This window comes from Helicoverpa zea, chromosome 5 (genome assembly GCF_022581195.2).
Source record: "Helicoverpa zea isolate HzStark_Cry1AcR chromosome 5, ilHelZeax1.1, whole genome shotgun sequence".
NCBI lineage: Eukaryota > Metazoa > Arthropoda > Insecta > Lepidoptera > Noctuidae > Helicoverpa > Helicoverpa zea.
The window spans coordinates 7265692-7280250 of record NC_061456.1 but is presented as its reverse complement, the minus strand read 5'-3'; the positions used below and the strand labels follow the sequence as shown (position 1 = coordinate 7280250).

Here is a 14559-nt window from a genome sequence, read left to right as displayed (position 1 = left end):
TCTCATGCGCATCATTTTAAACTAACTGAGAAATGCCAACTGCCCAATAAACAAAAGTATTTCGCAGTTAATAATTATGACCATAGATCACGCCATTGTTAATAGAGAAAACAATGTGGTAATACTGACTCGTTGCGAGTTTATCAATTTGCCAGCTGTTGCAAATATAAGTATATTTACAGAGAGGTTTCTAGAAAAATGTTTACTATTACATTAGTATGATGATAATGATGGAAAAAAGATATTATACCTAGATAGACCGGCGATATGCAAAAGTAACAGATAGGTACAGCGAACGCACTACTACGCTCTCTAGTTTTCCATTGCTGGTTAGATCATTATCCTTTACCTCTCCTCCATATTTGTTTTCCTTAGTGTAAAAAAGTACCTCTGTCAGTGTGGGCATTCACCATTTGCCCTTAGGCATTCGACTCACGTGACGTGGTCTTCTCAGTCCAGGTCTAGACGACTTTTTTCTCATTGTTGCGAATCGTCGGAGCATATTTTTACTTTACTTTTCTTTTTACTATTCGTAACAATAGTAGTAAGAAATATAATTTTCAAGACCACTAGAATGAGAGACAAAAATAAGTTTTTCAATTTTTATTCAAACTTTTAACATACATATTTGGTAATTTTAATCAATAACAACATCTAATTAACCGAGGAGGGATGCAACGACTGCGGGTGGGACGCCGCCTCCGGGTCCCTGTTCGATCTCGGGCTGGTAGCCATTGTCGTCAGCGATGTAGGTCACGCGGTAGAGCACGCCGTCGGGGCCGACCCAGGTGTAGGAACCCTTGACTGCGATGGACTCGTCCTCGCGACCCTCGTTCCTCAACTCAGCCTGCTGCTCCGCCGCCTGTCCGTCAGTCTGTTCAAACCTGGAATGGAGCTTATGAGTAAGTAGGTAATCTCTGTGGTCGTGTCGAATTATCGTCCCATCAGGCTATGACAGTGAAGGAATGGTGAGTGTGTCTGCGCAAATGCTTGTGCACTAAAATATGCCCTGCACAGTTGGCTAATCTCCTTATATGAGTAAAGCCGCCGTAGCCGATAATCGGCTAGGAGGACATCATCATTAATCTCGGAGGAATTTTAAATTCATTCATTCATAATTGCAAAATATTTGGATTGGGCCCACAAAAGTGCCTGATTACGTTTAACTAATATTGATGATTTTTGCTTTGACTTTGAACCTTGAAAGATTGCATTCTGGAACACTATTGAGTTTTTTCTGAATATTTTATTTCTTTCGTTTTTTTAAGGGTGCATCGAGGATTATTATAATTATATTTTTTAATTCATGTCTCGATACGAAAGTTAATAGGTATTATATTGAACTACAATAGTAGACAGTTTAAAAAGAAACAATTGGAAACTTACGCGAATCTGTAGTTGCCCAGTCCAAGGTTGTCATTTTCGTATTTGGTAATTTGGACATTGTCCTGGGAGTAGTTTATTCTTGGGGGAGGGGCAGCAACCGCCACCGCGACCAAGCAGAGTACTACGATCTGAAATTTTATAAAAAAGCACGGTTTATGTTATTGTATTTCCAAAAAATCTGCTCGAATTGTAATAAATATTAATATAATGCTCATATTGATATGAAGTGTTTGAAATAAATCGTGCAAAATGTAATTGGAAAATCTGCATTTCAAGTGAAAATGATTAGTAAGTGAGAGTGAAAATAATAATAATTTTAAAAGTGATTATCTGACATTATCGTGCAGAAATTCAATAGAAATAGCTTTGTATAAGGAACGAAAAAAGTAAAAATAATGAGTATTTTTGGTTGAAATTAAAATTCTTAAGAAATTGTTACAAAAAAAGTACTTTTACAGGTAATATAAGTAATTTTGGAATGTATTTAAAACAATTCAACATTGATTCAACTATATTTATTCACGAATAGTGTTAAAAACTGCTTGGATTATTGGAAAAATCATATCGGAAAATTAGCACTTTCTCAGAAAAAATGCATTTCTAAAAGTTAATTGAGGAACTGAAGTGGTAATTGCGTAAAAATCGAACCGAATTTATTTTATGTAACTTTTTAAATATTAATTTGATACTTTTTTCACCTATTTCACTAAACACTTTTTCACACAAAATACACAAATATAACGAACCAGTTTCATGTTTGAAGTGGTGATTTTACGGATGAATACGTTGAAGTGACGAATCTCACATGAAATTCGGTCTTTATATCTAGCACAACTTTTGATTTGATATATGCTAAAGCAGTACCAGTAGAAGGTGAACCGCTTGACACATACCTAATATTATGTTATTCCCTTAATGTTAAGAATAAACAAAACTTTTATATTATATTATGAACGTCGATTCTCAATGTGAATAATGGAAAGGTATTTTTTGACATTTTAATTAGTTAAGCGATTAACTACTTTCCTTTAGTAATTAGGTAAGTTAATTTAAGTCTGGATAAATTATATTTTTTCTCTTAAAAAGCTTGTCTTGTAGGAATGGTACTCCATGCTTTGACAGTTTTTGACTCATGTTTTTACTTAATGTGTAACTTTAAACTTTTTTTGTTTTGTTGTTTATACAGGCATAATGGTTTTATTACAACCTTGAGACAATTATGAAACACTTCCGAATGCCAAACGTCTAAATTGAGCTATTAGGTTAGAGGTTGAGACGGCGGATGGTTCTTCATTAACTACATTTATGTATGAATGCAATCAGATTCTAATCTCAGTTAAATTTGTTAGAAAATGTTTGTAGTAATGATAACACGTATTTCTAATAGTTATTTAATTTCTCGAGCAATTTAAAATAGAATAATTATTTTTGTAGCACTTTCCTAATAGCACCTGCAAGTTCTAAAACAACGAATGGGTGCTAAACTTATCAAATAGATAATACCAAAATAATTTGTATAATTTGTGGATCTATTTCAAATATTGACTTTGATGACACTAGTTTTCATATCCTTTCCTTTTCATTAACATAAGGATGATGCACAAATGTCAACTTTTATGATAAAAATAAAACAAAAGCAGAACATAATCTTCTGAACTTATATCATAAATGTTGGTTTGTTTGTTTTACCACCTTAATAGATTTGACTAGCTGTTTCCCGCGGTACCCGGATAAAATATACCCAGCCTATACTGTTACTCGGGGATAATCTAGTTTTCCAACAGTGAAACAATTAACTATCTTTATTTTACTATCTATTTTATTAGTATCGATACATATGATAAACTAGAATGAGAGTTGTTTGTTCGTCGCGATTATCTTGAAAGGGATGGATAATATGGTGGAAACCCCATCAGCAAGTTAATAATTTCTTAATTGTTATTTTTAGCATATTTTACATACTTAAACTATGGGGTGGAACTCAATCCTTCTTATTTTGCCGCCAATTCAAGGTTAAGGTAATCAAAAATGATAAACGACATTACAAGCGTGAATTCTTAAACAAGATTTATGCAAATAATGTTAATCCCTATACCGAAACTGATGGTAACGAATTTATTATTAAATGTCATAAAAATATTTTATCATAAATTAAAATTATAAATCCATGTAGGATTACATAAAAATCTTATTTTAAAAGTTAATTCTCAAAATAAGACTTTCGTACTAGTTTGCAAGCGACTTAGCTGATATTTTTCTTTTTTCAGTCTTGCTCTCAGGCTATTTCCCGTCATCATTCTGTATTTAATGTGTCATTTATGTAGTACCTAATTCCTATTTCACTACATAACACGGGTTGAATCACATCTTGAATATATCTCAAAAGTATTTCAAATAATTCGGTTAAACCATTTTACCATGACAATATTATATAAAGATAGAACAGAACATAATGTATCAATTAATAGTTTGATAAAATTACTAACAGCTTGACATTTCTCGTAGGTACCTACAGAAGTAGTAAAATAACATAGGTACAGATTTTTTTGATTAACCTTCCTCAGATTCAGGAAAAGTCAAAAATCAACCAGCCATGTTACCTACGACCTACTCATATGTATATTTCTTTTTTAGGTAGGCACAGGACATATTTTATTTTTACCAAATGTTTGCCAAAGAAAAGCTTTGACACATTATTATGATGCAATGAGAGAAACTTCAGATTATAAATCAGTTCATTTATTACATAATAGCTAAACTTAAAATAATGATGATTCAGCATATAAATATTATATACATCCTCAAGAGTATTTACAGACTCCCAAACTACGTTGGTGATTTTAACCTAAGAGAGAAGCGACGACCGCAGATGGGATAGCTCCCCCTGGACCCTGTTGGATCTGAGGCTGGAATCCATTTTCGTCAGCGAGGTAAGTCACAGTGTAGGTGACACCGTCAGGGCCTACCCACACGTACTGCCCTTGCACGGCAATGGCCTCATTTTCTGTGCCCTGGTTCTTCAGCTGGCCTTGTTCTTCGTGCTTCGATCCATCTGACAGCTCCCACCTATAAACAAACAGGCATATTACAAAAAAGCCTATGACCTATATATACCGCCGTATTTAGATCAACTCCTTACGCGAAGCTGTAGGAGTCGAGTCCAGCGTTGTTGACGTCATATCGCACAATCTGAACGTCCTGTTGGTTCTGGGGAGCAGCGCACGCGGCGGTGACCAGAGCAAGAACCACAAACTGAAAAAAACCCTTTCGTTAATCCAATTTCACAATTCACTTTTCACTTTCACAATCCATTGTGGCACTGGGACTAACCAATTTCATTTTGTTTTTTTTTCTGCGGCTGTCTTCTGCAGAGAACAGTTGATGTGTGGGATGATTACGTACCCAAACGGTTCTCTTATATACCAACGTTAGCATTTCTTCTAATACCGCGTTGCAACACAACGGTTGGGCCAGGAAGGTGCTTCTTATTACCGTGTAGCATAAGATGCAGCATCTGTCGTGGCGTGCACTGGTGAACGTGCCATACCCATACCTACGTGTACTGTATATTTACATGCTTTTAATAGATGTTGTTTTAGAACCTTCACGTGTGTTTGAAAACATTTAATTTTACCATGCAATTTTCTTATGTAAGCAATAATGGGTGTAGAAATGTCAATGTTAACATGGATTACAAAAGGTTGTTATCCCTATTCTTATTTCACCTTTGCACACAAAGTTCGTAATACTACGATACTATATTATAAAATAATGATGCGCGTAACTAGTAGCAGTCTTACGAGAGACGAGTGTAATTGTATGCAGTTTTATTATCAATTTGTAAGCCTAAGTTGTAGTTAGCGTAATAGATACCAACGTGAATTAATACTTAATGCATATCTTTATTGTTATCAGCAGTGATCATTAATGTCTACTTAAATAAACATGCGTTAGTATTGAAATCACTCATTGAAACTGGATATTCATGTTGATCATTCATAAACTGTTCTGAACGTTAATGTTGTATTTTGTTGAAAACGATACATGAGTGGGTGTTAATCGCATTTTTGATGCAAAATTCATTTTTTATTGCAGAGGTAACTAAGTATCACATACTACTGACCTTTTTAAAATTTCAATATGTCTAGTCTATCATCTTTTCATATACCTATGTTGGAGATAAAATTGGAACCATTCCTGCGATAGGTCAACCTCTTCATTATTAGTATGACATTCCGGAGATTCACATGTGGGCGAAGCAGTTACATTGCCTAATCCATTTACTGACAATGTTATTCATAACCTGTCAATTTATTTATTTTAATACATTTGCATTCTAAGTTCTAACCCCTATTTTGTTCTGGAAGTTTTAAGTTAGGCAATACATTCACTCTATTTCGTTTCTTAGGTCACAACGCCATCAGCAGATCTAGTTCACATTAATTTAAGAGAAGCGCTTCCTAGTTGCAGGATGGCAAATCTACGAAATGGTAAAATTAATTCGTATTATATTTCTACATAATAACAACTTGGGTGCATGACCAAGTAACATTTGCCCTGGAAACTATGTTAATTTTTGAATAAAAATTACATAACAGTAGCTAAGTCAAATTAAGCGCCTACTTGTAATGTTGCAACTGTTATAGTTAGCACTCACAAAAACATTAATTCACTTTTGTTATGTGATAGTGGCAAAAACGACTTTAAAATAAAATATTATTTTATTTAAGATTTGATTACAAGTTTAACAATAGAATGTCGGAATAGAACTGACTTCCTTTAACTTAAGGGCACGTATTTATATGAAGAAATCAATGGAAAAGTAAATAACAACTTAAATAATCACTATTGGCTAATTACTTAATAACATCCTTTGAGAACAGTAAATAGTTGTAACCTAAATGAGGTACATGAGATATTAATAATACATTATACAAATCGTTAGTAAAATAGAGTTCAAAGATTGAAAGATAAATAAGGTAAACAATATTGACAATGTAAAAATAAAGTACAAGTAGGTATATGAGAAGAAAAGGTAAATAAGCACATAGGAAGGAATGTTATATTATATAACACTTTATTATTCAGTACGAAAGTTAATGTACCTAGTTGAAGATTTCATGTTTGGCTATGAATCACTATGTGAGATTATAGTGAATGGCCAGGATTACATGGTGGGTTCACTTGTAATATATTAAGTAAGGTTGACGTTTGGCCACGACTTTGTTTCTTCCCAGTCACAATTGAACTCTCTAGACAAGACGATAGTATACGAGTGCATAATGCACGGTGACAACGGCTATTGAGAACATCAGTCAGTTTCTTCATTAGTCATTTTAAAATAAGATTTATTGCCGCTCTTACTAACTGGTGAAATTATTAACATGATTTTGACACATTTATCTAATGCCCTATTAGTGGAATTGAGTTACATCATATTAAATGTGAAGACATCGATCGGTGCAATACTGTCGTAAAGGGTCGAAATTTACGACGTGCCTAATTGTTGTTTACGACGGATTCTTTCGAGAACAGGCTTGTAGATTCAATTCTGCCTATAGATAGGCGTCATGTGGTGTTTTAAAGCAATAGGTTAACAACTTGCGTCGCTACTCAACGCAACTATTCAGTCAACTTCGCAGAAAAGGTTCGGCAAACTATCGAGTGTGTAATAGCTTTATTAAACATCGTAAGATGCTATCTATTACATTAGTGATTAGATCTACAATAGGTATTGACATTTCAATATGGATAAACATTACATAATATAAAACATTTTAATACCTGTATAAGTCACGATGTACTCACAATTATTCAGATATAGAACAGTCGTAACCTCAAGTAACAGCTTTCTTTTAAAGTGTCAGACATTGATTGGGTGGAGTTCATAGTGTTTCTATTTATGCAACTTTGCCGCCTCCATATGTATGGACCCATTCTGTAATATCGTCTAGCTTTTACAAAGACCGACAAAGTACTAGACATAATGCTTGGACGGTAATTAGTTTTTCTGACGTTAAGATGTCAAGCCGATGTTTGAAAAACGTTCACTCAATCAATGTTAAGTATGAGTTCATTGAAAAAGCATTATGGTTCATTTAGTAATCATTTATTCTTCAGGATTAATGGTAACGAAGGTGTATGCTAATAGCAAAAAATAAAATGCGATGTACATACTTAGATATAAAGTAGGTCATTTGTGAAGAGCTGCCTGTGACCTCTAAACTGCGTTTATGTGTATTAAGTAAGATAAACATATGAACATTCTTGCAAATCGTTTATTTCACATCTCGACCTTTTTTTGTAACAATCCTTTATTTGTATTTGACCGCAGTAAAGCCTTTAACGAGGCCAAAGAACTTTGACACGTTTACCTAGTTCTATAATCAAATTACATTTGAATGAGATTTTCTTTGAATCAGTAGTTAATTGTTTTTAGCTTAAAATATAATTAAACATTTTAGAAGTATTTCCATTTGAGCTCGAACGTTGCTCCTGCCGGGGCTGCGGGATTGTTCGAAAGATTTAACGCGGCCCTGGTACAAAAAAGGCCTACGACGGAACACAACGTTTTTAGTCAGTAAGAGTCAGACACCCTCACCGCTGCTAACCCACAGCGGGAGGAGTTACTTGATGATTTCTCAACGTCAGTTGTTTAGCTGATTTTTTATTTAATTTATTAATTCGCATTATTAATTAATACTGATCTAATTAATTACCACTTCTTAAATATGTGGAAATCATTGTTCAAAACATCTAATAATCAACCAAGGAAATTCACGGAATTTGGAAGTAATCTTAAGGTTATGGGAATGTCAATCAGTCGAAGCAACTAACTCGGCCTTTAGCATTTTCATCGGCCGAAGTTATTTTGAAGATGAGTTTCGTCAAACAACAAATCCAAATTAGAATTTATTTCCCAATAAATAGAGTCTAAAGTGCTCAGGGCGAGAACATAATTTATTAATAAATGTATAAACCACAGCGTGGAGTCGAAAATTATGTCGGAAAGGTCAAGGTTTTACATTTTGCGCTAAACATTGTATCCAATTGGTTTCTGATGAGACTGTATGTGAGAACATTATAAGTGCAACATCAGTGTCTCTCAGACTCACCGCACTCTTATGTAACGATCTGTTACTTGGTGCAAGACTATTATTTGGTGCAATGATTCCTTTACAAAATGACTGTGGGTAAATAGATACTTACCATTGTGGACTTTGGATAAGGATTTAGTTTTTTGAATGAGACATATTTCGACAGATTTTGAATATGTTGAAAAAAGTAGTACTGCCATTCACTTATTTATAGTGTAATTTAAACAATGGACACCTTACAGATTGCTATATCAAACCGATTGACAGGCCTATCTATGTCACAAAAGTAGGCGAATTACAAAAGCTTTTAGAATACATTTCATTCTCATCGATACTGGAGGTTAGTTCCCAACCGGTCTGCTTACGTCACAGTCTGCTGAACCGTTGAACCATACTCCGCGCTGTCGACCTCTGACACCCGTCGCGCGTCGCTTTCTTTACAAGAATAAACGTCTCAAAATTCAGGTCAAACTTTTAATAAACAAGCTTTTAAACACTAAGATGAGCTTACGATGACATAAAGAACCAATATTAACATGTTAAATCATATGCATTAATATTATGTAGTACAAGGTTATATGTGATATAACAGTTTGTCGGCATCAAGATGACACCTCATTATTTTACATAACAAATATTTACATTCCATTGAGTGGGTCAAGTTTTATGCATGGGAGATTATGCGTAGGCTATAACTTAGCCATGTTTTCTAGATTTTATTAGTTCTTTATCACAGTTTTGATATTAACTAAGTCTGTAATAGCAAAAATAGTGATTTCATCACGACAACGGTATTTACCTATAATGCTTACTTTAAAATATGTATCTACATTAATGGCCTTACTACAAAAACTTTAACCACTGCTTTACACTTGTCTAAAAAAAATGTGGCTCCAAAATGAACCATATGTCAACGTCATAATTTGACATTTTTTTAGACAAGTCTTAAACTGACGTTAAAAAGTTTTTGTGGTAAGACGGTTAGCGTTTACTTTGCGTTTTGCTGTCCAATAGGTACATTGCAAATGTTTGTATCAGTGAAGTCAGCTGTAAGTCTTTCCTATGTCGCCAAGATCAAAGATAAAATGTAGCCCACATAATAAATTTGCATAAGGTGAAGACTTCGTTTAACTTGTTGCTTAAGTTCTACAACACATGGTGAAATACTTATTAACTTTTCATGTGTACTTTGTTTATTTGCCACTTTCTGAAATACCTTGTTTTGTAAGAATTTGTATTGTTTAAGGGCTCTTGTTCATTTGGATGCAAATAGTACCGGATATGATGAACCGTGGCCTATAAAACGAAGATGTAACATTCACAGTAGTCTAGTTTACAAATACCGTGCTTACCAAATGGTAGATACTATCTCTTATGTGAACTTTATTGGATGCTGGCGTTTGAAATCTGATGCACGCGCATGCGCGGAGCGTCCGAACAATTTTTGATTGCGAAGAATCTCTTGCTTCACTGATATCGCGATTCGCGGGACCATTGGGAGCATACCTTTTTGGTCATGGGAAACAATCGAGTTGTTACACTCTTGTCAGAATCTGAATACTATTATTATTTAGTTCAGTAGTTGCGGTTTACTGGCTACTTCTTCATGCAAATTATTTCCTGATATAGGTATTTTTTTTTTTTGTGATTTGAATCTTTGACTTGTTTTGACTGCTCTAATTACCTCTCAGTTTTTGTACATACTGATTACATTTAATACATAGGTATATTTTGATATTAGATGACGCGTACTTTACGTGATGAATATTTAAATAACCGATTGATTTATAGTGATTTAATGCAGTCTACGTCAGTACGAGTTTTTGTTGTAAAGCTGGTAATTTTTTTGTACAGGAACAAAAAATACAGGAATTTGACGCACTTTGAGCCAGTTAAAACATGTGTTAATCAATGTACATTTTTAGATTGTAATTTTGCATAAAATATTGAATAACAATAGGAAGATACACGATTGGTTATCGCGGGATAACGTAATAGTCGTGAATAGTCTAGGCGTAATTGATAACAATCTTATGTCTCAAGCAACATCCAATGTGCAACAGAGACAAAATGGCTCCAAGGCAACACCAATGGCTGCAAGGCAGATAAAATAATAATATAATAACTTGTCATCTATACTAATATTATAAAGAGGAAAACTTTGTTTGTTTGTTTGTTTGGTTGTAATGAATAGGCTCAAAAACTACTGGACCGTTTTTAAAAATCCTTTCACCATTCGAAAGCTACATTATCCACGAGTAACATAGGCTATATTTGCGCGGGTGAAACCGCGGGAAAACGGCTTGTACCTAATAAAATTCTTTGTGTTTGGCACGTATTAGCCTAGGTATGTATTGTAAATATGAGAATGAGAATGTCTTCCATGTGTAGAAATGCAGTTTCTAACATTTACTTATATAAAATGAGAGAATGCCTACTACTAATAAAGGGTATCAAAAATGCTTCACATCACTATCAACTGACATTGCATCATGGGCTTGTAGCATGGCACCGTTGAATGACAAACGAACATTGTAATTCGGATATATTTCAAGTAATTTTCATCCATCAGTTCCAAAGCGAAAAAATCTATTAAATATGAAACTATCAGAAATTAATCGCCTATCGTCGAGAGTGGTGGACACGGTCAAAAGATCGGAAAGTGTGTGCCCAGCAGTTGACATAATCAGAAATCAATCAAGAAAATATAATCGGAAATCAATATAATCAGAAAATAACAGTACTTATCAAGTTAAACATTCCTCTCTAAAGTCTAATATCAAAATGAAAATGAAATCACAAATTCCCAAAACATCGTATATTTAAAACGAAGCCACCACTCGGTCGAGTTCGTCTTCCGTGAAGCAGAGCAGCATGAAGCAGTAGACTCGGCGACGATCCACGTGACTGTCGGCTGCCGGAGACATGTAGTACATGTCCTCTTCCGGAGAATAGCGGTCTACATCTATTCTACACATCTAGAATTGATTGACACAGCAATTAATATTTCCAGGAAAAGAGATGAGCTTTATAGCGTAAACAGAATTATTGTATCAATAGCTTTAGAAACAAAAGTTATTTTAGAGAAGCAAGGCAAAGAATGTCGATTGTCGTTGATATCAGACAGAGAAGTATGGAAGAACAAGACTGCGCCGTCTGCGAATGAAATGTTGGAAAATTATATCTTTAACAGTTTCAGTAGATTAGGTAGTAGTTTTGGTTAGGTAGTAGTTTTAGTAACTGTAGCCCGTTTTAGTAACGCGGTAGAAAGGCATAAGTCTTAGCTTGAGGGCTGTTTATTGAATTGTCTCTAAATTAGAATAAAATTAATGTTTTGAAAAAATAAAAATTGACAGTAGTAGAGTTAAAGAAAATCAAGGCTGTAAGAAATAAAATTAGTTAAAACCGTTTATTTTTGGTAGCTAATAAATAATAATAATGACGATCGCATACATTTAGGCATAAATTCCAGGGGCATGTTTTTAATTTATGATTTTCCATTAGGTCATCATGACCATGCCATAAGGATCTTTAATACTAATAATGTTTTTTTTCACAATAATTATTTTTTTAGAAAAGCATTATTTTAGTTTAAAAGTGGGGAACTATAATTGGCTGCATTACATAAGTCATTTTATAATTATTTAGTGTTAATGCTGTTGGTCTTCCAAATAATAAATAAATAAATTGTTGCCGGGTATACCAACAGATTTAGCCTTGTTCCTGTTGATGATGTCAGCATCATAGCCGCCGTCAGCGGTTCCTAAAGTCGGGAAAAGAAGTACTATACCTAAAGATATTATGATATTTTGAAACATATCATATTCAATCCACCTTATATTCTTTAAAGGGCCGATTTTTCAATCGCCAGATAGCTTTTATCTGAAGAATATGTTTGACGACTTGGCAGCTTTTGTTTAAACATATACATATGTGTAGAATATATGTCAAACCGCTTTATTTAAATTCTGAGATAGAAGTTTACTAAGAATTGAAAAATCGACCCTAAATATACACTTAAATATGTAGCATACCTTTTTGTCATTCTTCTCATAGCAAATCAATTCCTCGAAATGGGCGTTTACTTTCGCTTTAGGATATTTGAAATAGCTTTTTAATTCGGCAAATCGACCTAAATGCTGAAAGTAATATTTTAGATTTCAATGATGTAACTGGGGCACTTAATTCTTTTGTAAGGGATCAATATTAGCATTATTTTGTCTATTTACTTTAAAGTTATGCACGACATCCACGGTCTAGTTTTTTACATAAGAAGGCTTGGATAAATCTATAAATTGAGAAACGTTTCGCTATGTAAGGCTAGCTTTGGGCTCTATATTTCAGGATAACTATGAGAGCTTTCTAGTTTCACTTGCCTCTGGATCTGCTGAACCACTTTTCCGTACAGTATCTTGAGGGAATTCACTTGGAAATATCCTCCTTAATTCTATATCTTCACTGAAATGAATAACATATAATGGGTTTTTAAATCAATACCTACATACGATACATAGATCTGAATAATAATGCAGATATAGAAAAATGTTTATTACAAACAATTAAGAAGACTATTTAAATAAAACGAAAGGCAGGCAGGTTTTTTGTACAGAAAAATAATTATATTTCACATTCACTCACTAAGTATACACAACACAGTGACATCTCCTTATCAAACTGTTGAGGACCTGAAACATTACATTTTTATTTCACAATAGCTAACATTAATTGTCAAAGCCATCAACACACTTACTAACTTACTAAGAACATAGAAAAACAAACGGATATCCTTAACATTATGAAGGATATTTCCGAAAGTGCGACACGGCAAATATATAATCGAGTGTGCACGTTTGCACACTTGCGAAATAGCTCGTAAATAATATTCAATTGTTATTGCAAATGTTTTACGATATTGCACGGGTGTTCCATTAACGTTTTCCATATATTTGTATGGTAGTCTGTAACAACCACCGCAACCGCAGCTAGGTGTAATCATTTGTTGGCGGTAAATAACAAAACAGACTCAAACCATATCCGGAAGCTGTAAGTATCGACAGATATTTCAAATGCATTAGAATATTACCACCAACTTAAAGTTAAATGAATATCGAATAGGTATGTTGTATACTTAACTAGGTATACACCATATACCTGGTTTCCAAGTGTACAATATATTTTAGTGAGATACATACCATGTTTGATTCATACAAAATAATAATATGGAGAAATAAATATTTCATTTAATTTATTTAGGTCATCAAGTTCCTTGAATAAATTCTTAGCACTTAAAATAACGACACTTGAATTGATATCATGTTCTCGAAAGTCGAATGTTTTGCCTGCGCCTTGTAATATAAGAGCACTCTTATTTTACGAACAAGGACGCGGAGGTGTAAATTAAGATGCCACAGGCACGCACGACGCGATAAGATGCACGCTAGCTCTGCTTCGAAAATAAATATTTTATTGTAACATTTTAGAGGTCAACTAGGATTTTTTAAAATATTTAAGTATGTAGGTATTTCGGTGAAACAGTGTCTATTTAACGCCCAACATTGTTAAAATTAAGAGGGTTGATGCATTCTATTATTCAAACAGATTCATGCTTTAAAATCAACTCTTATGTACACGCTTGGGACCACTAAACCTTAAATCTTAAAAGAAGGAAATCTTTTATTAATTCTTAAAACCTTCTAAAAATAAATATTTTACTGGAAATTATTTTGCCTAGTTGAAATTTTCAACGAGAATACAAGAAGTATTTTTTTACATGAATAAAATTGCATATTTAAATTACTACGCTTTTATTCACTTAGTTCATCCTAACATTTGTAGTCGGAAGCATAGCGTCAGATTGCGTCGATTAATTAAAGTCTAACGAGCAAATCAAGTAAAGAATGCTTATCTAACGCTGTTATGTATGACAAATGTTTAATTATCAGAATCATTGAGTAATATTTGACTTTACTCGAATGCTAGTGCTTTGATATGTATTATTCCTATGGTTATGTGTATGTAAAAAAAATATTAAGCTGCATTTCCTATCAATATTTTCATTCATGACCTTTTTTTCCCC

The 14559-nt window shown here is 33.7% G+C and overlaps 2 protein-coding genes across 2 annotated transcripts; both read right to left on the bottom strand.

The window, feature by feature from the left end:
- Positions 1 to 588: 588 nt before the first annotated feature.
- On the bottom strand, positions 589 to 2185 carry LOC124630476 (endocuticle structural glycoprotein SgAbd-5-like). Its single transcript, XM_047164399.1, has 3 exons — positions 2133 to 2185; positions 1387 to 1514; positions 589 to 884 (listed from the first exon to the last, which is right to left on the bottom strand). The coding sequence occupies exons 1-3, from the start codon at positions 2139 to 2141 to the stop codon at positions 659 to 661; spliced, it is 363 nt and encodes a 120-aa protein (XP_047020355.1). The 5' UTR covers positions 2142 to 2185; the 3' UTR covers positions 589 to 658.
- Positions 2186 to 4201: 2016 nt separating this feature from the next.
- LOC124630661 (cuticle protein 19-like) lies at positions 4202 to 13678 on the bottom strand. The gene is made up of 6 exons (XM_047164626.1): positions 13635 to 13678; positions 12860 to 12941; positions 12518 to 12622; positions 11372 to 11461; positions 4526 to 4638; positions 4202 to 4452 (listed from the first exon to the last, which is right to left on the bottom strand). Exons 1-6 carry the CDS (start codon positions 13676 to 13678, stop codon positions 4227 to 4229), a joined length of 660 nt encoding a protein of 219 aa, XP_047020582.1. The 3' UTR covers positions 4202 to 4226.
- Between the last annotated feature and the right edge of the window lie 881 nt (positions 13679 to 14559).

What these genes read in the sequence shown, in the direction of transcription:
- LOC124630476 (XM_047164399.1), bottom strand. An exon ending in CTGGGCAACTACAGATTCGC is followed by an intron (nt 885 to 1,386) that starts GTAAGTTTCCAA and finishes GCTCCATTCCAG; the next exon opens with GTTTGAACAGACTGACGGAC.
- LOC124630661 (XM_047164626.1), bottom strand. Translation starts at nt 13,678, where the DNA reads ATGGTATGTATCTCACTAAAATATATTGTACACTTGGAAACCAG. An exon ending in GTCACGTGGATCGTCGCCGA is followed by an intron (nt 4,639 to 11,371) that starts GTCTACTGCTTC and finishes GGTTTTTTTCAG; the next exon opens with TTTGTGGTTCTTGCTCTGGT. An exon ending in CTCGACTCCTACAGCTTCGC is followed by an intron (nt 4,453 to 4,525) that starts GTAAGGAGTTGA and finishes GTTTGTTTATAG; the next exon opens with GTGGGAGCTGTCAGATGGAT.